General features: G+C 30.2%; 2 protein-coding genes across 5 annotated transcripts; one reads left to right on the forward strand and one right to left on the reverse strand.

Annotated features, from left to right (window-relative positions):
* On the forward strand, positions 8,502 to 16,479 carry LOC105176414 (protein DETOXIFICATION 27). Its single transcript, XM_011099205.2, has 8 exons — positions 8,502 to 8,942; positions 9,137 to 9,678; positions 10,851 to 10,937; positions 12,264 to 12,320; positions 13,758 to 13,996; positions 15,248 to 15,366; positions 15,523 to 15,612; positions 16,156 to 16,479. The coding sequence occupies exons 1-8, from the start codon at positions 8,643 to 8,645 to the stop codon at positions 16,213 to 16,215; spliced, it is 1,494 nt and encodes a 497-aa protein (XP_011097507.1). The 5' UTR covers positions 8,502 to 8,642; the 3' UTR covers positions 16,216 to 16,479.
* Positions 18,170 to 23,145, reverse strand: LOC105176415 (probable glucan 1,3-beta-glucosidase A). 4 transcript variants are annotated; one of them, XM_011099207.2, is made up of 12 exons: positions 22,927 to 23,145; positions 22,601 to 22,748; positions 22,332 to 22,457; positions 22,076 to 22,191; positions 21,852 to 21,971; positions 20,907 to 21,092; positions 20,409 to 20,567; positions 19,816 to 19,985; positions 19,562 to 19,717; positions 19,080 to 19,432; positions 18,777 to 18,962; positions 18,170 to 18,352 (listed from the first exon to the last, which is right to left on the reverse strand). In XM_011099207.2, exons 3-12 carry the CDS (start codon positions 22,405 to 22,407, stop codon positions 18,270 to 18,272), a joined length of 1,605 nt encoding a protein of 534 aa, XP_011097509.1. In that variant the 5' UTR covers positions 22,408 to 22,457; positions 22,601 to 22,748; positions 22,927 to 23,145; the 3' UTR covers positions 18,170 to 18,269. The 4 variants fall into 4 exon arrangements, with proteins under 4 accessions (XP_011097509.1, XP_011097510.1, XP_011097512.1 ...); XM_011099208.2 differs by lacking the exon at positions 22,601 to 22,748; XM_011099210.2 differs by lacking the exon at positions 22,927 to 23,145 and having other exon boundaries at positions 22,606 to 22,885.

Genomic DNA, 23,719 nt, shown 5'->3' on the forward strand with positions numbered 1-23,719 from the left:
CCCCCCCCCCACCCTCTTTTCCCCCCCCCCCCCCCCCACATTGTTCACTCTTTTCAACTTCCACTAACTCTCTAAGAATTTAATTATTTTTAATTTCTTCAATTAAAATATATTTTTAATTTTTTATTTAATTATGCACACTTATTTGAGTGTGTTACACACACTAGTACTATATCTAATTGAAGAGAGTGGTTTTGGTGTCTATTTATTTTTGGGTATGTCATTTTTATTTTAATTTAAAATTTATTTATTCACTACCAAAAAGTCGAGTTTTCGCTATACTATAAAATGATTACGGCTTAAAAATCATGATAAATCAATACTATTAGCTATGATTAAATAAAATCAAAATAAAAATTTAAATTTTTGCCACAATTAATCAATATTCATTAGCCATAGTCAAAATATTACTATAATTTTGGCCATAATTAATGTTTTGGGCACATTTACAGAAATAACGGCTAATGATCGTTGCGAAGTCGTGGTTTATTTATATTTGTCATAATTCTTTTTTTCGACTATAGTAATCAATTGTAGCCGAAAATCAATTTTTTCTAGTGATTTATTTTATTTTTCCATTTTATATATTCAAGTAACTACTTTTGCCCGCTTATTATCCCACTTATCCATACGTTCTTTTTTTGGTTTACATATGGATTTTCTTTCATCGATTTATTTTCTCTATTTTATTATAATCAATTAAATTTTGACAATAAATTATTAGTTTAATAAAATATTATTATCTTTGAACAGCATTGAGCGTGCGTTTTCGATTAAGTAGGTTAGAATTGTTAGTACGAGCCTGTAACAATACAATATTTGGGTAAATTATATTTTTGATCCCATAAGTTGACCCGATTTCAATTTTAGTCCCATACTAAAGGCAATACGCACATTTGGTCCCGTAAATGGATTTTTTTTCCAATTTCAGTCCCGGTTGGGGATTTCCGTTAAAACTTAACGGCAGCTGTTGAAATCCGTTAAGTGCTATTAAATATGAAGGGAAAGCATGTAGAATTGGAGGGAAAGCATGGAGAATTGGAGGAAAAATCAACAACTTGGTGGAAATTGCACTATACCCTCTTCCTTCTATTTAAATGTAATTTTTCAAAAGAAATATTGGGATTTATTTTTATGTAATTTGTGCAATTTTATTTTTGAAGCTATGTGTAATATCTGAAAATATGTTTCGATTTTTGTAATGTATGTTAAATTTATGTAATCAATGTTAATTTTATTTAATTTCTATAATTTATGAAAAATATAGTTTAATGTGATATTTAATATCTGAAAATAATAAAAAATATGATATTCTAAATACTTTTGAAATGTCTGAACTTAATGTGAAAATTTTTCTGTAATTTTTCTGTAATGATGCAATTCTAAAAATTTATATTTTATGAAAATTGTTGAAAAGAGTTTCTGAAATTTTTTTAAATTTATTTTTCTGAAATTTTTCTGAAAATGTATGAAATTTCTGCAATTTATTTCATTTCTTCTGAAATTCCAAAATTCTGAATTCCTAAATTTTTTAAATTATTTCTGAAATTTTTAAAATTTATTTTAATTTTTCTGTAATCCTATGAATATTAGGAAAAAAAGTTGGGATTTAATTTTACGTAATTTCTAGAAAGTATGTGTAATTTGTGTAATTTTATGAATATGTATAACTTGTGTAAATTTTATGAATATGTGTAATTTGTGTTGTTTTATAATTTGTGTTGATTTAAGAAAATATGTGTAATTTCTGAAAAAAATTTGAATTTATTTTTCTGAAATTTATTTTGGTAATTTCTAAAATTATATATTTATGTATTTTTTAAATTTTATTTTAATTTTTCTATAATCTTATGAATATTAGGGGAAAACATTGGAATTTAATTTTGTGTAATTTTTTGAAAATGTGTGTAACTTGTGTAATTTAAATCCCATTTCTTCATTTAAATAGAAGGAAGAGGGTATAGTGTGATTTTCCACCAAGTTGTTGATTTTCCCTCCAATTCTCCATGCTTTCCTTCCAATTCTACATGTTTTCCCTCCATATTTAACAACACCTAACGGATTTCAGCAGTTGCCGTTAAGTTTTAACGGAAATCCCCAATCGGGACTGAAATTGAAAAAAAAATCCACTTACGGGACCAAATGTGCGAATTGCTCTTAGTATGGGACTAAAATTGGAATCGGGTCCACTTATGGGACCAAAAATATAATTCACCCACAATATTTCCAACAAACATTACATCAAATTGCCTTCAATAGAAAGGTTATAAGCCTGCCATTAGCATCAAAAAACACATTCACAATTCCGATCTTGCATCCTTCATTGATGCATCCCAAAGTATAGAATAATCTCGCAAGAAAAAAGAAATGTGAAAATGGATTAATATTTAAAACTTAAATAGATAAAAAAAAATTCAAAAAATTATAATAAATAATTTGTACTTACCGCTTTGGAACGTGAACCGACCTTACCTTCTTCTTTACCTTTTTCTATTTATATGAAATGGATGAAATATCAGCCAATCGGCTACAGTCTTTTCACTCTCTCGCCCCCGACACCCTAACAACAAAGAAAAAGGTATCCCCTCACTATTTTGCCCAAAAAATCCTAATTTTCGGCTTAAATTCAAACCGAATTTATGAATTTTTTAAAGAAAAATAGCTTTCGATTTTCAAATGTAAAGTATTCCGAATCTCCCTCTTTCTCGTCTCTCCGTGGGCTGATTAGTGAAAGTCAATAGTTATTGACTCTTGAGGGAGGTATTTCAGTCTTTCTATGTTTTAACAGATGTTGAAAAGATTGAGTAGCGTGTGGGCTTTTAATATTTTACAGGAGATTAATTATTTTTTTAATTTATGTAGAGGGATAAGTGGCTTATTTTTAATTAAATTGTTATTCAATTTTTTTTATATGAAGTCATTGAAATATTTTACTATTTATTTATTTTTAATTTGAATTCTTTTATCCTGACATAACATTAAATTTGTCAAAAAATTAATTTACCTACACAAAACTTTGAATAAAACCCACGTGAAAAAGCTATTGGGAGTCAAAGAAAGGACTGAAAAAGCAATTAATGGTTTCCAGCATTTTGGCAGGTGAAAAATAACTGCGTCCGGACACTGACATATGATCGACAATTTGGTGATAGAACTCATCACTAAATTCACGTTCAAAACAAATTAAATGCATTATTTTTCCTATAAAAATCACCACATTATTTCAATATTTTTCATCTCGTAATTTATAAATTTTTTATTTTTAATTCTATCGATTATCAGGGTTTTTTTTTTTTTCCATCTCATCTCATATTTTTATTAGATTTTTTATTGAAAAATATTGTGCGTCTAAGAACGTGGTCGTTAGGGTTTTTACATTTTTTGTCCAATCGGTCATTAAATTATCATTTTTTAATTAGTAACACTTGTGGTTCCATGCACTTAATACTCACATGAGTTCTTTTATTGAGTACAGAAAGGTGCCATGAGACCGAAAAAATACTATACTTTTTAAAAAAGGGTCTTCACATGTCACAAATTCTTAGGTAGGGAGATAAATTGTTTTATTTTTTAAAATACAGGGGGTAAATTACTATTTATTTTTCATAGGGGTAATTTGCTCATTTTTAATATCACATGAGGGTAAATTGCTATTCGCCCAATATATATGTATGCAGTGAGGTTAACATCATTATATTTTTTTCTTCATAAGTACAAAATTATTACATAAAAATATTAAATGAGGGGTAAACTTAAAAATTTATTGTAATTTTTTTTGCTAACGTCAGTATTTTTCATTTAAATCCTAATAAAAAAAATAGATATAAACAATGAATTTTTCAAAGTTTGTAAATATAATTTCAAAATTTTTTACCATGCAAATATAACTTGGTAACTCTTTTCTTGTTAACTTTTCAATTTTGGCAATCAATGTCGTAGAATCCTGGCAACAATTCTCAGATGCTCAAAACACTAAAAAATCCTCAAGGAATTTCGGAATTAATGTCTGAAACCTCGGAAATGTGAAGTGAGGAGTTATATGTAGAGTTTTGGTGAATTACAATTGTACCCATTATTTGTTTTTAATTGGATTGATTTGCACCACATCTCACGAGGACATTACAGTAAATATCCTTTTCCTCTTTCATAAAAAAATTTGGCACGCGGGAAACATGCATGTTAATTGTCGTACTTGTGTATTAATTCTTCCCCTCAGAAATTATAAAAGACACTTTCTTTTCTTTTCTTTTCTTTTTTTTGTGACAAACAAGGCCTTACTCGATTTTAAAGTTGATGTCTCACAATCTGATTAAGTCTCACATGTATACGTGGATGTATATTTTTATAATAATTTATTATTATTTTGGGGTAACTACAGTCTTTTCTTTTGATGTTTAATATAATTATACGTAAATTTTATGTGGTTTGGGAGATTACATTTAGTATTTTTGACGTTTGTTTCCATCTAACAAATGAGTCCCTTCCTTAGTTAAAATTCATTGAATTTGCTGATATTAACAAAAATTCTAAAGGAAAATTGATATTTACTCTCAATTAACTTATTACTAACTTATTGCAGGTCAAACAATTATTTTAGAAGGACTCTAGATGTAATTAACTCTCTAAATGTATATTTATATCTATAATCTATATTATTATCTATACTTATTAAAGAGAGAGAGAGAGAGAGAGAGAGGGGTGCTATAGACACAAACAGTCAGTTTTGGCACCGTTGCACAATTTTTGTAATCCCAAAATTATCTTTCAACTTATAAGATAACTAATTTATTCAAAAAAGAAAGATTTTTTTCACGCAACAATGATTTTTCCTAAGTTAATTTTTGTTTATTTACTTATTTCAATATGATATGTCGGTCTATATATTTTATTTTTATGTATAATATATTTGAAAGCTTAAAAGTATTATTTATTATATCCACGCAGGTATGGCGTGTCATAACAGTTAGTATATATGAAAGCTTAAAAGTATTATTTATTATATCCACGCAGGTATGGCGTGTCATAACAGTTAGTATATATATATATATATATATATATATATATAATTATTTTTACTCACAACTGATAGTTTGTGATCCATCAATACCAACTTTTGAAATACCAATTATACCCTTAAAATATTTGTACCAATAAAATTACTTGTATATTTAAATTGGCTCACATCATCTTTTTACTGTTAATATACTATCATATTTAAATATTCTCTACTTTCATCCGTGTTAATCACTTATCCGCTTTTAGTCTTATAATAATTTTTTTTTAAATTTATATCGCATTTATCTGATTATATGCACACCAATAATGACAAGTATGACATTATATTAAATAAATACGTGTATATGACAAATATGCTTTCGCAATTGCATACGTGAGAATGAGTCCGATGTTTTTCATTCTTGGTTGAAAATGAAAGAGTCACTAAATTTGACTCAAATAATTTTATTTTTTTTATGATGGAAATTATTTATTCTTTAGGAACGGTTACATTACACATATTACGTACCATATTTGAATCTCAAAATTGAGTAGAATACTGCATTTTATTTTCTTTTTTTTTTCTTAAAAAGAGGATAAGACTAATTAATCTTAATTATTTTTTTTATCCGAACCTATGATTTATCAGGAATAAGGTGTCGTAATGAACTATTTAACCATTTCTGATCCGAATACTTATATTAGAGAGTTATCATATATTGACTAAAAAACAATTGAAGAATTGATTAATTATTATTTTTTGAAAATATATGTTTTAAACCAATCAAATTCTATTATTATAATATTTAAGCACGCAATACATCAATATTTCTAAATTAATTAATAATTTTAAAATAAATAAACAATCAACGTATTACTATTATTAAAAATAAACTAATTATTTGTATATGTAGAACTTAGGCTGACAACCTCTTAATTACGTACAGTTATATGGGCTTGACTTAAAGAGTCGTCTCATCGTCGTATCCTAATTGAAAAGGTTAAGGTTCAGTTTAGGAAGCCAATTTTAATACACCAAACAATGTGTAACAACCAAGTAATGGACTGGTCCTACTAACACTCGACATACAGAAACACAAGTCAAGGAAAGCTGTCGAGAGTTTGAGCTGAGCTCCAATAAGGTCTGACGAGATTTCACTATAATAAAATATATTATTAATAACAAAATATCGGACAATAATTTTTATTTTTTAATTAAGATTATATATGTTAAACCGATAATAAATTTAATATTATCACGATTAAAACAAAAAAATTGCATGTAATTGTAAATATAGAGACACGTTCACAATAACAAAATAAATTTACAAAATAATTATCACTAAGTCGTCGTTATATATATATGGGTCACTGATTATTTTTCACGGTTTTTTGTCACTAATAATACATGACTTGTAAACTTAAACAAAAATATATGTCTTTAAATATATATAATTTGGTCATAACATTAATTAATAAATTTGTCACTCGATGTATTTTAATTATTTTTATCTTTTTGTTTTGTTATAGTGTTTAATCAAAAATATCTTACACTAAGAACTTGAGCAATATATAGAGATAAATTACGTTTACACCTCAGGATTTATGATATGCTTATAGAAATTATTTATGTTGTTTGCATGATTACGTAAATCATCTCCAATAACAAAAGAAAGCAAGGGTAGTTTATATAATAATATTTATATTTTTGGAAATGTATGTGTATTTTTTCAAAAAATAAGAATGATTTATGTAAATAATGTTGCATGGCGTTTCAGATGGATGTATATATATTTATCCAAAAGACAATTATAATTAAAAAGAGCATATAGTGTAAATATCATTAACTCCAATATATATATGCGCCTGAATTTTTATTTTTTGTGTCGTTTTAAAGACAAACTCCTTAAATTTTTGTTATAATAAATAAATACCTCACAAAAAAGCGATTGTCGATTGTCTGCTCATCTAGTAAGAATATGTATGTGAAAAAATGTATTGTGATTGCAGCATCAAACTTCCAATGAATACTTTTGGAACAAAATAAATCATGAAAGACGGTTTTTAATAATTTTTTTTAAAAAAAAACTATCTTTTTTTTTTGGTGATAATTATGCATACTAATTATTTTATTTTTTACGTTCATATAGATTAGAGAATATTATGGAGTGATCAAATTCAATGAAAAAAAATTGTGATAAATACTAATTACGATTATATAATAATTATTATTCATTTAACATAAAAAGCTGATTGGGGTAGGGAAATGATAGTGTGAAAACAAAGTTTTAGACTATAAGCAATTTTGTTCATATATATTTATATATAGATATATTTATTTGGGTGAATGTGGGGGATAAAGTTTGAAGTGATGGAGCATAATGAGGGGCGAAAAGGTTTGTCATATTGATGTAATCTCTGACTCTTCAATTTCCCAATTGCCAAGAAGCTGTTGCCATCTCTGTATGCTCTTATCTTGTGCGTCTACTCTCATCACAAACCAAATATTATATGTAAATTATTATTAAATACTAAATAAATTTTTTTTATTAAATTCTAAATATATATTATATTGATAGGGAGTGAAAAATAAGTGTATCATAAAATAGGCATAAAAGGATATATTAAAAAAAGTTTGGTATTTGATTAGGGAGAATAGACGGAGATGAAGTAAAATTGAATGTATACGAATTTCTTTTGGAGTTAAAATTTGTTTCAATTAAAAATTGAGCAGAAAATTTAAAGTATAATGCCTAAACGACAAACATATACATATATTTCAAGTAGACAAGACATATTATTCTGATGACATTTACATAAAAGAAATTAAGTAATAATTTTAATGTTGATACCCTTGATATTGTTACGACATTTGTCTTCTTCCTTTTGCGTCTACGCTTACTAATTTAAATATTGAATGTTTATAATTAATTAGGGTCTTTGTAGTGCGATTATTACGATTTAATGATTTTCTTTTTTAACTTGGATTAGAGTCTTACATACTTTTTAAATTCAAACATACATCATTAAAGCTGTATATGTATTTACGTGAATAATGATATATATATATATATATTATGTCATGATAAGCTGAACTATATGTTAAAATTGAAATAATTATGTGTTTCATGTCCGGAATTAATGAGTACATATATATATGTATTATATATTTTGAACAAAACATCATGAACATATAATTGTTTGATATGCATATGATGTATCGATGCATGACAAGTGAGTAATACAACCACCACGTAATTCTGAATACAATAATCCCACGTGTCATAGTGTTTTCGTCCTCCCAATTCTGTCTTTGATAACAATCACATGTAATTGGCCCAAAAATAATTATATTAATGTAAAAGTTTCCAATCTAAAGAAACAAAAAAAAAACATAATACAAAATCAGCAGTCATTATTTCCCCACGTCAGCACAACCGTTTTTCTAGTGTTTTCTGGCCCCTTCTCGACCTATAAATCAACACTTATCCCCCACACATCAGATGCTCTTTCTCCTCTTTTGCTAACCCTTTTCTCTCTTCTTCCCTTCAATCCAATAACAAAACCCACCCAATATATCTATATATATATATATATATATATATTTATCACAAAAAGAAAAATAAGACAACCCCAAGAGAGCAAAAATGTCAAATAGAGGGGAACTTCAAGAAAATTTAAAAGCGCCATTATTAGAATATTCATTTTCAGACTTACAAAAAGAACAAGTACAATTTTATAATGATGAAGAAATACCTCTGCATCAAAGAGTATGGATCGAAACCAAGAAGCTCTGGCGGATTGTCGGCCCTGCCATCTTCAGCCGCATCGCATCCTACTCCATGTTCGTCATCACCCAAGCCTTTGCCGGCCACCTCGGCGACCTTGAGCTCGCCGGCGTGTCTATTGCCACTACTGTCATCCTCGGTTTCGACTTCGGCCTCTTGGTATTAATAGTTATCAATCCGTTTATGTTGTATTTGAATATGATATTTATAAAAATTTGAAGTTACGAACTACGTACTTCTTAGAATGTTTATAACTTTTTAATATTTTATTTTTGAACTAAATAAATTTAATTTATTATAAATTTTATCATAACAATTAATATCATATAATTAATCAATTATAATATTTTCAGCTAGGGATGGCGAGTGCGCTGGAGACACTCTGCGGGCAGGCGTACGGGGCGAAGAAGTACCACATGCTGGGAGTGTATCTGCAGCGTTCATGGATAGTTCTGTTCCTCTGCTGTGTGGTGTTGCTGCCGCTCTTCTTCTTCGCGACGCCCATTCTGAAGCTGCTGGGGCAGCCGGCGGACGTGGCGGAGCTGTCGGGGAAGGTCGTCATGTGGTTCATTCCTGTCCATTTCAGCTTCGCGTTTCAGTTTCCTCTGCAGAGGTTTCTGCAGAGCCAGCTGAAGAACAGCGTGACGGCTTGGGTGAACTTGGCGGCGCTCGTGGTTCATCTGCTTATCAGCTGGCTGATTGTTTACCGGCTGCAGCTGGGCTGGGCGGGTACGGCTCTGACGCTGGATTTTTCGTGGTGGGTCATCGTCTTCGGGTTGTTTTTGTACACCGTTTGCGGCGGCTGCTCGCTGACGTGGACGGGCTTCTCCGTCGAGGCGTTTTCCGGGCTGTGGGACTTTCTTAAGCTCTCGGCTTCTTCCGGTGTCATGCTTTGGTGCGCCTCTCTCTCTCTTTATCTCTCTCAAGATCTTTTCTTTTAAGGTAATTGGAATTTTTGTTGGACTTGGCTCGCGAACCAATTCCATGGCAATTGTAATATAGATGTGATGCGATCGATATACAATTTAAAAAACATGATCTATCACAAATTAAGTATATTATATTTACTCTGTGATTGAATTAATTCAACCGAACCAACTCCGAATAAGAATTTTCCATAAGATAATAGGGTAAATTGCATAGGTCCTCTAAATTTGTCACACTTATAATATTTTTTTGTATTATTTAAAAAATTATAAATATCTATAAAATTAAAGAACATCTAATAAATATTATTGGTGACAGTCTAAAATAGGGTTATTTCAAAAGGGATATTTGCTAAATGTTCATTAATTATAGGAGTACTTATATTTTTTCTAAGAACAAAAAAATATATATGTTTAATTCTTTAAACCCATTTGATGATTGTCTAAATTTGTCATTCATTTTCTTTCTCCTATTTTTTTCTCCCCCTTTTCCTCTTCTCTCTTTTCTCTCTTACCGCTTTCTTTGTTCTGTTTTTCTGCGTTTTATTTTTGTTCTTTAAAACCGACTATTGGGCTTTGTTTGATTAAGTGTTTTTCTGTTGGATTAATATATATGACTTATATTTTAATCTATTTAAAGTTGTGGAGAGTGTTGGTAGTTTATTGTGCATAATGTTGGTTTTTCTTGTTAATTTCCTAACATACAAACACTTGTTTCAATTCTTAATTTTTGTTGGTCTCAACATCTTATTTTTGTTATAAGTACTAAAACCGCAAAACTGTCCTAAATAGTACAAAATTACATCTTTGATTTTGGTTTTAAAAGTGACAATTTCAAAAAATTATTTTATAGAACTGCTGCCAATGACAATTCGATTTGAAAATAAATTTAAAAAATTTTGAAACCGCACCGTAAACGCTCCTAATATTTATTATGCAATTGATCATTTTCTTTTAATTTTAGGATTCAAATCTGATTCCAACAAAAATGAAATAAAAGTGTGGTACAGAGAATGCATGTGTTGATGAATCCTCAATCAGTTTGAATTGGAGTTTTTTAATTAGGACATATATGTTTGCAGTACTTGTTGATTCGTGAATCTGATTTCTCATGTGTCCTTTTTTTGTCAAAATGGAACAGCTTGGAGAATTGGTATTACAGGATACTGGTTGTGATGACTGGGAATCTTGAAAACGCCAAGATTGCGGTGGACGCATTGTCTGTTTGGTAAGAAAACATACCTTCTGAATTTTTTATGTAGCAATCTGCAGTCTACATTGTCTGCTAACAATAATGCATGAACCCTAATAACTTTATCTTTTAAGATCCGTTTATAAGATCTGATAAGGATGGATTGAAAGTTTACTATAAGAAATGATGGTCCTGTAGTAACCCTTTTAGATCTTGAATAAAGCTTGATAATTAGCCGGTTTTAGAGGTGTAACAGTATAATTTGACTATATTCCACATTTTATTTAACGGGGTAAACCATAGTAAAAAATTATATTCTATCATATATTTTAGGATAAATTACAACACATTCTTTTGATATTTGACATAATTACATATATTTTCTTTTTATTTGGAAAATTCCATTCTCCAGTCTCTGTTAGGTTTTTATCCATTTTTTTAGTTAATTAACTGATCAAAATACCCTGTGAACTATAAATTATAATTTTACTTAATTTCTCAAATATTTTTGATGTATTATTAGTTTTTTCCTTATTTTTTTCAATATTTTCATCCACCCATTTGATTTTTTTATATTTTTTTGTAGAAAAAAAGGAAAAAGAACGACAAAGTTAATAATTCCATGCCTATATCCAAATATTATATAATTTTATCAAATATCAAGAAAGATATTAATAATTTTTCAAAAAATTAAGAATATTTATATATAATTATATAAAAATTTAAGAGAACTTGTTTTAATTTAACCTATATTTTTATCCAATCAATATCCTATCGACCATTTATGCCACATCAACCTACCCCAGTATTCTCAATCAGCTCATTCCAAGCACCATACTGTGATTATACTAGTTTTATATTTCATGAAAATTCTAATCCAATTCGATTTAATTGAACTTAAATTAATCATATGGCAAGTGCAATATATTTATATATAATTGATGTACAATTTTAAAAGATTGACCAATAACATAGCAATATTAAATCAAATCAAACCGAGACAAAAATTTCGATTGTTTTGTTAATTGATTGTTAGTGTACAGAATTTGTGTCGTGGCCCCACACTAATTTTTAAGAGTCCTTGTCCCGCAATTTGGGGTAATTAATTAAAATGCGTCTTCAAGATGCCCACAAACTCCTTTATTTGTCAAGTTGTGTCATTTTTCCCGTTGTCCCATTTCTGTCCGTTTCCACGTGATTTGACAACTTTTGTTGTGACTGGCAATGAATTCTTGCCATTCAACCACATCGTTTTCGCCATCGCTATTTTATTGAAGTGTCGGAAAAACGTAGTTTGCTTTTTAATGATTTTGTATTTATTTAAATTATAAAAAAAAACAATATTGTGTTTTCTTAATGCAGCATGAGCATCAACGGCTGGGAACTGATGATTCCCCTCGCATTTTTTGCTGGAACTGGGTAATTAATCAAAACCCTCTGCCTTTATTTAATTTTTCGGCTTATACATCATTCCACAATATAATAATAATAATAATAATAATAATAATAATAATAATAATAATTTTTTCTATCACTAATGGCATGTATTAATTGACAAGAATTTTTATTTCATCAATATGTGATTTCTATAATTTTAATAGTGACGATATTGTATAAAAGCCGTCACAAGTAATAATTAGTAACATACATAAAGTTGTTTTTTTTACCATTAGACACACATGTATAGCTAGTGATAGCACAGTGGTAATAAATATAATTACTATTATAAATTTTATCACTAAGTGTATGTTGTGACAATTTTATGTACAATTCTAATTACTGGTAATTATATTGTAAAAAAGATTTAAATTACTACCACATTAGTGTCAAATTCAAAATTACCAATTAATATTTTATCATTTTTTCTTATATTTTATATATATATATGTGTGTGTGTGTGTGCATGCGTACTACCATTGAAGTATTTGTAACCATTTTCATTAATAGTATGAAAAACAGACAAGAAAAATATTAATAATTGTCGAATCAAACCAGAATGTATGGTCTATATCAAAATTGATCACTAATAATCTAAATGTTTATGGTAATATTTATTTTGCCCACCATGTGGGATATATTATAGAAAAACTAACAACAAAAACAATTTTTAAGTTATATATCATTATTGATTCAATTATATTTATTATCACTGAATCATCGTCATGTATATATATATATATATATATATATTATGGTGTATATTTGGGCTTTCTTTCTTGCATAGAGATAAACAAAATTATTTTGGCGGTGGTGTTGATGATCTTAGGTGGTCCTAGCTAGATGTTAACATTTGCAAGTATTGTCATATATAACATATATATAGATGAGACAAATTAATACAGGTCCATTGAAAATGTTGAATCAGTGATTTTGCAGACTATTTTTTTTATATTTTAAATTTTATTATATCTTTATTTTATTTAGTATATAAACTCTGCCGTATACGAATTTTTTTTCTTAAATAATTAAAATAAATGGTGAGAATTTTTATACACGTGCCATGAATATATTAAATAAAATAAAAATTGCAAAAAAATCTGTTATAAAAAAGATCCAATCTTGAGATCTTGTGGACTAATGATAATACATAATACTAACACAAGTTTGGACGAAGCCCTGATACAGCCAGATTTATTATCAAATACAATTGTCTGTATGATAATTAAATTCAAATATTTAAGCAATATTCTGTGTGTATGCCCAGTGTATATACATATATATATATCAAATAAAATATAAATTTAATTTATAACAGAAAATTAAAACTGAAAATATCAAAATTTAATTTAAATAGGCATATATTGATTTAAAGGGTACTTTTGGTAATTGGTGTGTATGTTGGCATGGCATGTGCAGAGTAAGGGTAGCAAATGAGCTGGGAGCAGGCAACGGAAAAGGAGCCAAGTTTGCGACGATAGTATCCGTCTCAGAATCCGTCGCGATTGGGCTAGTTTTCTGGGTACTGATAATGTTATTCCACAATGAATTTGCCCTAATTTATACAACCAGCGAAGCAGTGCTGGGTGCAGTCAGCAAGCTCTCTATTCTCTTGGCCTTCACTGTTCTCCTCAACAGCGTCCAACCAATTCTTTCAGGTATTCTTTTTTAATAATTACACGACCATTTAAAATACTGATCAAATCGTAAATACCAAATGAAAATATAAAAAAGGAACATGACAAAAATAGTTTTCATTTTATTATAATATAATTTTCAGAAATTCATTGGCGACAAGAACTTTTACTAAGTTGTCATTGTAGATAATTAATTAGGATATAATGTACATATGCATATATGTCTGGTTCTAATTTAGAGATAATGATACAAATATATTTTTAACAACTGCATTTCTTATTATTGAGTTGTCATTATGCATGTGTCACTTATTGATTTAACTGTTTATAGGAATAATTGTGTACATAATTTTTTTTATTGATTTATATTAGTGATGACTAATTTAAAGTTATGATTCTTTATGGAAAAATTATGAAACTCATTATTGCGACAAATTAGAAACTCTTCTGATTAATATATATTAATTAAGTAAAAATATTGACATTAGCTAAGTAGAGTTCATTAATTGAATAAGCAAATTAATAAAGTTATTAAATAAGCTCTACTATACCGTAAAATTAGTATGAAATTGAGGGTATGGGTGGTTGACACTAAGAAATTAATATGACTTTTTTTCATAATTAATTAATTATTATAGTTGAAAACAATATAGCTTTTTTTTATCATAATTAATTATTATAGTTGGAGCAATATGAATTTTTGTCATAGTTAATTACTATAGTTGAAAGTACGAAAATTTTGATGACTGCCAAATTAATTACGGTTATGCAGTAGCTATTAATCGTTGTTTCTGCAGACGACACCAAAATATTAGCCACAATTAAAAATTATGATACATGTTTTGGTCATAGTTAAAATTATATTTTTAATTATTTGTTGATTAGCAGTGATCAAAATTAAAATTTTTGCGTTGATTTTGTGTGATATTTATAATATAGGGAACAATATATTTTTTATGATGACATGTAAATATCTGCTTATACCTATCTATAGATGATATATATTAGGAGGGTTTTGCTAAAATAATGAGATTTAATTATCATCATATGGATTTTTTGAGGCTATTTTATGTGCCTCTACAGTTATGAAAATTGCATTCAATACATATAGAGGCAATTTTTATAATTATAAAGACACATAAAATAGCCTCAAAAAATCCATATTGTACTGGTGAATTTGATGGGATGATAACATAAGATCAATGTTTTACACTAATAATTATTATATATTATTTAACCTATGTTTTTTTAATTATTTCATAAATTTTGAAGGGGTGGCTGTTGGTTCTGGATGGCAATCATACGTGGCCTACATCAACCTTGGTTGCTACTATTTGATCGGAGTTCCACTTGGAGTTTTGATGGGATGGGTTTTCCATCAAGGAGTTATGGTACAACATTTTATTTTATGTTCTTACATTATATGATCAAAATTGCTTTAGTTTCAAGACAAAGTACTTTTATTAATTCAAGTTGGATCAATTTAACTTTTCCTGAAATTAGGGTTTACATTTATAATGATTTGTATTTGCATGTTAATTTGTTAGGGCATCTGGGCTGGTATGATATTTGGTGGAACAGCAGTACAAACAGTGATATTGGCCATTATTACAATGAGATGTGACTGGGAAAAGGAGGTAAGAGCATTATGTAATTTAACCACTCTTTTTAAATTGTACACTTTAAAAGAAATTTAATATTTAACTATGTCTGATTGTTACGGTTAAAAGTAAATAATTATCGACCACGGTCACGCAATGGACTGTTGGCCCTTCTTTTTTTTTTTTTTGGTTTAGTATGGCTAATACATTTGTCATAGTTAAGAGCCATGGCAAAAATAGCTTTCATGGTAGATAATCTAAGTTTTTACATTGATTTTTTTTAACTTATCGTTAATAATAATTATTTACCATAATTTTAATCTATAGCTAATCAAATTATAGTCAATGGTACTTTTTTCTAGTAATATTAATCATATAATAAGTGTAATATATTTATCATGTGATTGTCAGGATCCAATAAAACTTGACCTGGACTATAATTTTTTGACCTTAGTGTAGAACAATATATATCCATTTTGACATATGATCGAAACTTAGGACTCCTACAATTCTTGTCCTCCTAAATTTTTTATAAGAAAAAAAATCATGTTACTCATATCATATTGTCCAAAATTGCAGGCAGCGAAGGCGACGATGCATGTCAGAAAGTGGTCGGAATCGAGAAACAACGTATCATGAACAATGAAAAATGGACAAACTGATCATGCAAGGGTTTCAAAATGCTTTCTATTTTAATTTCTATTTATTTTCTCGCTGATCTCATAGTTAAGTTGCCAATTTTTGTTTATTGGGTGGAAATTAACAAAAATCTTTCAACAAATGTATTATTATATATGCAACGAAAAGTAGAAATCAGGGTTTTCTTTCTTTCTTTCTTTTCTTTTAATAATTATGCTGTAACCGTGTAACGTGATTATTTAGTTCATAACAAGGGAATTTAAATGCAGCAATTTTGTTGGGTGGATGTAACAATTTACGTATATATCTTTCGTAATTATTACACAACAATTACTAATGTGCACTTTAATTTGTTCGAATATATGTAGGTTTTTTTATATGTCCCGAGTTCTAAATGAGACATTAAATGATGTTATAGTGTAAGAGTCACATTATGCTGAGGTAGTCAACAAATTGTTTGTCCTATGGTAATGAAGTTGGATCTTAAGGCAGTATTTTTATTAATAAACAAGGGTCGGAAACCTTTCACTGGAAGGCGTTTAATGGGATATCATTAGTTGTAATTTTACAAAAATGCTGATGGTGAGGGGGAGTTATAAATAATTTGGTCGGCAAAATTGTAGTTTTAAAAGTTTAATTTAATCCACATCAGCATCTTTTGACGAGATTGAGAAATTTGGTGATTGGAGTCCTGAGATGACATAAAATTAATAAATTATGGGTATCTAATTACCAACTTTGTAATTACAGTTTTTAAAATGTCACCTCTCTAATCAATGATGTTTTGGTCAAATGGTTAAAATTGAGGTTCAGTGACTTATTTAAGTTACGGTCCGAGTCCCACCAAATGTGTGGTGTTTATTTTACTTTTATGTTAATTTATTGCAATTTAATATTTCAAATTTTTTAGTTATATTGATGTATTGATCGAATCGATATATTGCTCATTATTCAATTTAATAAAATATTGATATAACATATAACGATCGTTCCTATCTCAACATATATACAACACCACCAGATACTTATATATCTTTATGATAAGTATTTTACTATTAAATATTTTTTGATTAATCATACGAGAAATAATGTTAAAGAAACTGGAATGATAAAACTGAAGAAAAGGAAAAGAAAATTATATATCCGGCAAAAAAGCATAACAAAACACCGGAGGAAAAAGAAAATCTAAAATTGCATAAAACTTTATTCTCATTTTTGTTTTTAGATGTGGTTAGTTAACTTAATTAGAAGATTAAATGCACACCATATGTAGTTATTCTAACCTCATATATACACGCAAGTATTTCATACATTGATTTTGATAAATATCGAATATTATATAGGGTTAATTATATTTATATCTCTTCTAAAATGTGAAATTACACTTCTCCTACAAAAAAGTTTGAAATATACTTACATTTTTTATACTTAAATCCCTTCTAATTAGGATTTGGACAAGAAATACTGATGTAAATAAAAGAAAAAATACATAATTATTTAATTTTGCCCCTCATTTAATATTCCCATGTATATTGTTATACTTATAAATGAATAAATGGGATATTTATATATGTATATAGAATGAGCTTAACATTCTCCTATAAGTACAAAATTATTAGATGAAAACGTTAAATGAGAGGTAAAATTAGAAATTTATGTAAATTTTTGGGCTACCTTTAGAGTTTTTTATCCAAATCATAATGAAAGAGGATCGTGTGTAGATAGTAAATCTTAGAGGGCGTATAAATATAGTTTAATTTTTTTTGAAGAAAAAGTATAATTTCATATTTTCATAGGGATCTAAAGTGTAATTAAGTCTAATTGTGAACCTTACTAATTCACATCTCTCGAGTCCACTAAGAAATATGATCTTTTAGCATCCAAAAAAAGAGAGCTTCAGCAATGCAACAGGATTTTTCATTGTTTTAATTCCATGCCACAAAAGAATTGCTTCTCATCACTTTCCAGTTTTGATTGTGATAAGAATGAAAGAACAAAGAATTAATCCTTTCTCCCTGTAATTCTGATCGACGTTGCACAGCTGCGGTTCAACTCTAGACGACGTAAAGAAAATAATAGCTGCATGCCAATCCGAGCAACATCACAGCGTTCGAAATTTGCATGAACGACGAACAACCTGAAGATAAAAGATTGAACATGCAGCTTGAGTCAGATAGTTCACTAGTCGTATTAATGAACTTCAAAAGTCTGTGAAAGCGGTTGGCGAGCTGACCACCTCAACCTTGAGCGTGCAAAAATCTATGGGGGGAATCGTAAATTATGTGAAACAAATATAATGGCATAATGCCAAAAAAGAAATTAGCGATAATTACATAAACACCTCGTGAGGTTTAAGCATATTACGAAAAAGAATACCTCGATTTCAAGAAAGTTCAAAGGCGCCCTATGTTGTAGGGAGGTAGTTCAGGGAAATTTATAACACAAAATATGATTCCAGGAGCACAATGTAATTTTTGAAGACTAAGTGGTTCTTTCATGATATACCTGAACCTCTATGGACCTCTTTCGAGTGTACATGTTTCTTGAAGCTAAATGCTTACCTAGTTGTAGTTGGAGATAGTTGTTCCGGATGTTCCACTCAAAATCCCAGTGCTTCCTGTCGTTCTTCAATGTCCAATAAGCCCATCCAAATGAGGCAGTATCGTACACCTCCAACTGCGCTCGTCCAAAATCTTGGTAATCCGTTTCGGATCCACCAGTTACGTTCCACTCATTCACCCATTCCCCTGCAATCACATTTCGTTTCATTTATCGCGAAACCACAAGTTATAATTAGCATTCAAGAAATCCGAAGAGTTCAGTGAAAAGATCCAGCAAAAGAATGAGCAAAAGTTATGGCCTACCGATGAAAACAAGTGGTCCGTTTGCGCTGTTGAGAGCTTGTAACTGCGTTTGCCTACTCTTATATATATACTGAATATTATCTAGAGAACTCATGTTCACAAAGAAATTGTCAAATAGATTGTAGTAATGCAAATCAACTACTGTGTTTTCTGCGCCTAAGTTAGCTTGGTAGAGTTCAAATGGATCAGCGTTGCCGATTCTTTGGCAGAAAATGACATATGCCGTTGAAGAGTATTTTCTCACAATCTCGTATCCTCGTTTATAATATGAAACTAGGATGTCGAGTGGAACTAAGGCAGCGGATGGCTCATTCAACAGTTCAATCCCAAGCAGCGATGGATGCTTGGCATACCTGCAGACGAATGAAATCAGGCCTTTTAAATAAGCACTGTAGCGGTCTGTTTGAGAAGAGCAAAACTCGTTAGAAACACGAGAGTTGCAACAAACGTGGCCATGAAAATTTGCTAACACCAGGATATACCTCGAAGCAAGAAAATCTATGACATTTAACGTTTGTGAGATATAATCTGGTGATGTAGGCCACCCTGTCGCTCCATCTCTACTAGCACTGTGTTCCATCCCGTTCTGGGAGCCAGGAGCAGCATGAAGGTCGATTATGCACTTTATGCCGAAAGCTCTGAACCAAAGTATTAAGACATATTAAACATGCAAACTCAAAGGTATGAAAAGTCTGACAAACTGTACAGAATTTATTATTAAGGAAAAAGAACCTACTGTGCCCATGAGAATGCATTGTCGAGGGCTTCCAGAGTTCCCCTGATGAACGGAGGTGGAGGATTGGGATCATAAGCTATCCACCAGCCAACAGGTATTCTCACTGTATTTATTCCGTGCCTATACAGGAAATTGAAATCTGCTACAGTGATAAAACTGTTTCTATGCTTCTGCAATGGCAAATGAAGATACCACATAACAAATAAGATTGCACCAAAAAAGCTAAGTGCTCGTTATATCAAACATAATAACACATAGAAATCTTGTATCTATGCTTTGTGAAGGCTACAATTGAGCAGATCTTGGAAAATATTCTACACACAAGCTTAACAAAGTACATGAAGGCTGCAAATGTTCGTTGGAATAATATTACAGGTCACTATTGTTTGTGTGGGGAGGGAGGGAGGGGCATGTGGCCGTTGTTTATGTGAACAGAAAACTTCTGCAAGAATTCGTGTGTCGGACGGCGCCACATAGCCTGATATTTGGAAGTGCAAGACCCTTTCATTATTGGTTGTGATCTCGCCCAATGTTGTTATTTCATCATTATGCAGGGATAACTGAATAAAGAACTATGATGAGAATCAGCTTACCTTGAGGACTTCTTCTGCCTTATCACGTTCATATCCATTGGCAAGCTGGTAGTCTCCATGCAAGAGATTTGATGCAATTATCAATTCAAAGGTTGCAGCATTATCATCCCACCCTGGTGTCCCTGGATAGTCTGCTGTGAGCTGGTTGGCTTTTGAAGCCTAAACAAATGGAGTATAATATTTTATCTTCATCTTTAAGATTATACACTTAACTAAATTGATTTGAAGATTCCTCAAGACTCAAATACGAGTTAAAAATGATGATCAATGGTTCACTAGTAGTTAACTAAATAGTACTGGCAAGAATTCGAACAGCAAGAGGCTCCTCTTAAAATAACAGTCCACTTGTTTATTGATCACTGCCTCTCTGTCCATTACTCTAATTTTCTTATGAACTCAGACGAGCAGAATACTCTGTCTCACTAAATCTACCTTCCAAGTTGCATTAGATTTCTAATTTCTTCCCAGATCAATTGAAATACATGTACGAAACTGTACCTGTAAATAAGTTCCTGTCTTGAGTTTAATGTGGACTCGATTGTCATTATTCCTTTCTAGGTAAAATGTTTCGTTAGAAGATGCTGATTCTGCTGTCGCAGTAACAGTGGCTCCATCACCATCACATGTCAGAAATTGGCCCTCGGAAGTGCGGAACTGGAATATCGACTCTGAAACTCTCCATAACTGTTGAGAAATAAATTAAGTAATAGATCTCTGGAGAACAATTCTTGTTCCAATAAAATGCACATTCAATCAGCTTACTGCAGTTTCAGAAAGAAAAACCATCAGGTTTTTGTTACATGCTCTTTAAAATGAACATACATGAAAAACGGAGTCCTTTCCTATGCATTATCTGTTTCAAATAATAAAGCGCTTGATTTACAAACAAAACCAAGAAATGCAATACTGAAGGAAGAATGGTGCAGTATCCATACCTATTCGAAATCTAACTGTTAGACCAAAAATGCAATCTTAAAAAAGAATTTGGCAGCCCAACCCTGATTCTGGTGGAATGCTGTACAGAATGATGATAATAGGAAATAATGCGACATTGCAGTCAGAACTCACTCCACCATGCTACATTGATAATAGAACATTATAAATATTGAACCATTCCTTTGACATGAAAACACCAGCATCTCATTTCTCTATTGACAAGCTTTATACATCAAATAGTTGAAATGTTTCACATAGTTGGTGCTGTATTTACTTCATTGTCATTCTGATTACAATAAAGCACTTGTAAAGAAAGTTCTTGATGGTAGAAGAGAAGCATTAGTATTTGAGTTCTTCATACAACACATTTGTATTTATACAATGTAAATAGAGGGACTTGATAAAGTTGCATACCAATGATGAATCTGCATATATGCTAACAAGAAACTAATACGAGTAGTATAGATACCACACAACAAGAACAAGCAATTTGACAAGGTTTCTGACCCGAAATGTTTCCCAAGACTGAGGAATATCCCTGTCAACCGCAATTGTCGCTCCACCACCATTCTCAGCAGACACATATTTATTCAGAGCCACTGATTTCAACTGGACCTCTGTTCCATCCTACATTGCAACCACAAGAGACCAATAACGCATATATAATCAAGTCCACAGACTAGACGTTTCAAACCTGTGAAAGCAAACAAAATGCAGAGGAAACAACTTACAAGCATGTCCCCATTTGGAATATCATCAAAGAGAGAAGGCTTTATCCACCCCTCAATTACCAACCATCCTCCCAGATTCACTCCCCTTACTCTTGCATTCCCATGAAGTCCCTCCACTTGATTCACAAATTCCGATTAAAAGAATAAATAAATTACAAACCCCACATTCTAATTCTTCGATTTCTTCACTTATAAAAGCAGAATAACAAAAAACACCACAGGAAACTAGAAAAATGTATAAGTGCCAGAGCGAAACCTGAACATCCAACTGAAAAGATGAGCCCACAACACAGCAGAAACAAGAAACCCCATTTGCAGAACACAATTTCCATGTAGAAAGCAGGTCCCAATTCCTTCAATTCGTGAAAGATATACAAGCCATCTACAACAGATAGCTCAACATTAAAAAGAACTTTGCAGAAATTGCTCAAACACGTTATGAAAACTGAAAAAATCCACCTTTGAACTTAAGATATTCAAGAAACACACACACACACACACACAGAAAGAGAGAGAGAAGAGTACCTTACTTAATTCTCAATCAACTCCAAAAAGAAGAGGGTAAACAAAGATTAAAATAAACTGGAGATCCCTACGTGGGAAATCTCAACACTTTGAATGCATTATTAAACTGCAGAGGCAATCTTGGAGTGCAGATGAAGACAAAATCGAACTGTTTCGAAATGGGAGAAGCAATATTTTAACAGGAGAAGAAAAGAACCATTAATTACTCCAGAACTCAAGATTGAGAAGAGGAAGGGATTTAAAAAAAACTAAAAAGTATCATGTACAAAAGTTGAAGAATAATAAGAAATAAAGGTAGGCGTTGCTTGGTGATTTGGTGTTTGTACCTTTGCTCACAAACCTTTTCCTTTTCCCCTTTGAAAAGAACAGAAAATCAAGAAAAGGGCAAACGCTTTTTCAGCTCATTGGGGTAAAAGACCTCATCTATGTGATGTGATGTTGAACTTCAGCCATGATTCTGCTCTACTGTGTGCAACTGTGTGTAGATTGCTAGTGAACTGCAGGCTTCTTGTAATTTTTGCATGCCCAGTTGGTGGAAGGTGCGGATTGTATTTTCTGCGGCTAATCGTATTTAATTCAATATCCTACTTTAGGTAATATATAAAAATATATATATAAACTCATATAATATTCGAAATGTTCATTTTATCTCGCTGGGGTACACACGCCTTTTTTCAATTCTTTTACTTTTTAATTTTAAATTATAAAATTATATTTGTAATATTATTTAAGAGCCATTAGATCTAATTTAAATATAAAGTCCAAACTTAATTTGTTGATCAATGGTCCAGATCTTATTTTAATTCGAATAAAAAGATATATTTATATAAATATATAAATATTATATATCATATATGATTTATTTATTTGTAATATATTATATATACTTATATATACACAAATTTAGTTTAATATATAAAATTTTAAACTATAAAATATATATGATATATATATACATAATATATATTAGGTGTGTCCGATACTATATTGGGTAACTTTTCGGAGTGTCCGTGCATGATACTTGTGCACCAAACGCCTGAATAAGACCAAGGTACCCTTTATCAGGTATTATATGCTTAAATTTCGTAAGTTTTTTTATTTTTCGACTTCCACCGCTCT

The sequence above is a fragment of the Sesamum indicum genome, linkage group LG13 (assembly GCF_000512975.1).
Source record: "Sesamum indicum cultivar Zhongzhi No. 13 linkage group LG13, S_indicum_v1.0, whole genome shotgun sequence".
Lineage (NCBI taxonomy): Eukaryota > Viridiplantae > Streptophyta > Magnoliopsida > Lamiales > Pedaliaceae > Sesamum > Sesamum indicum.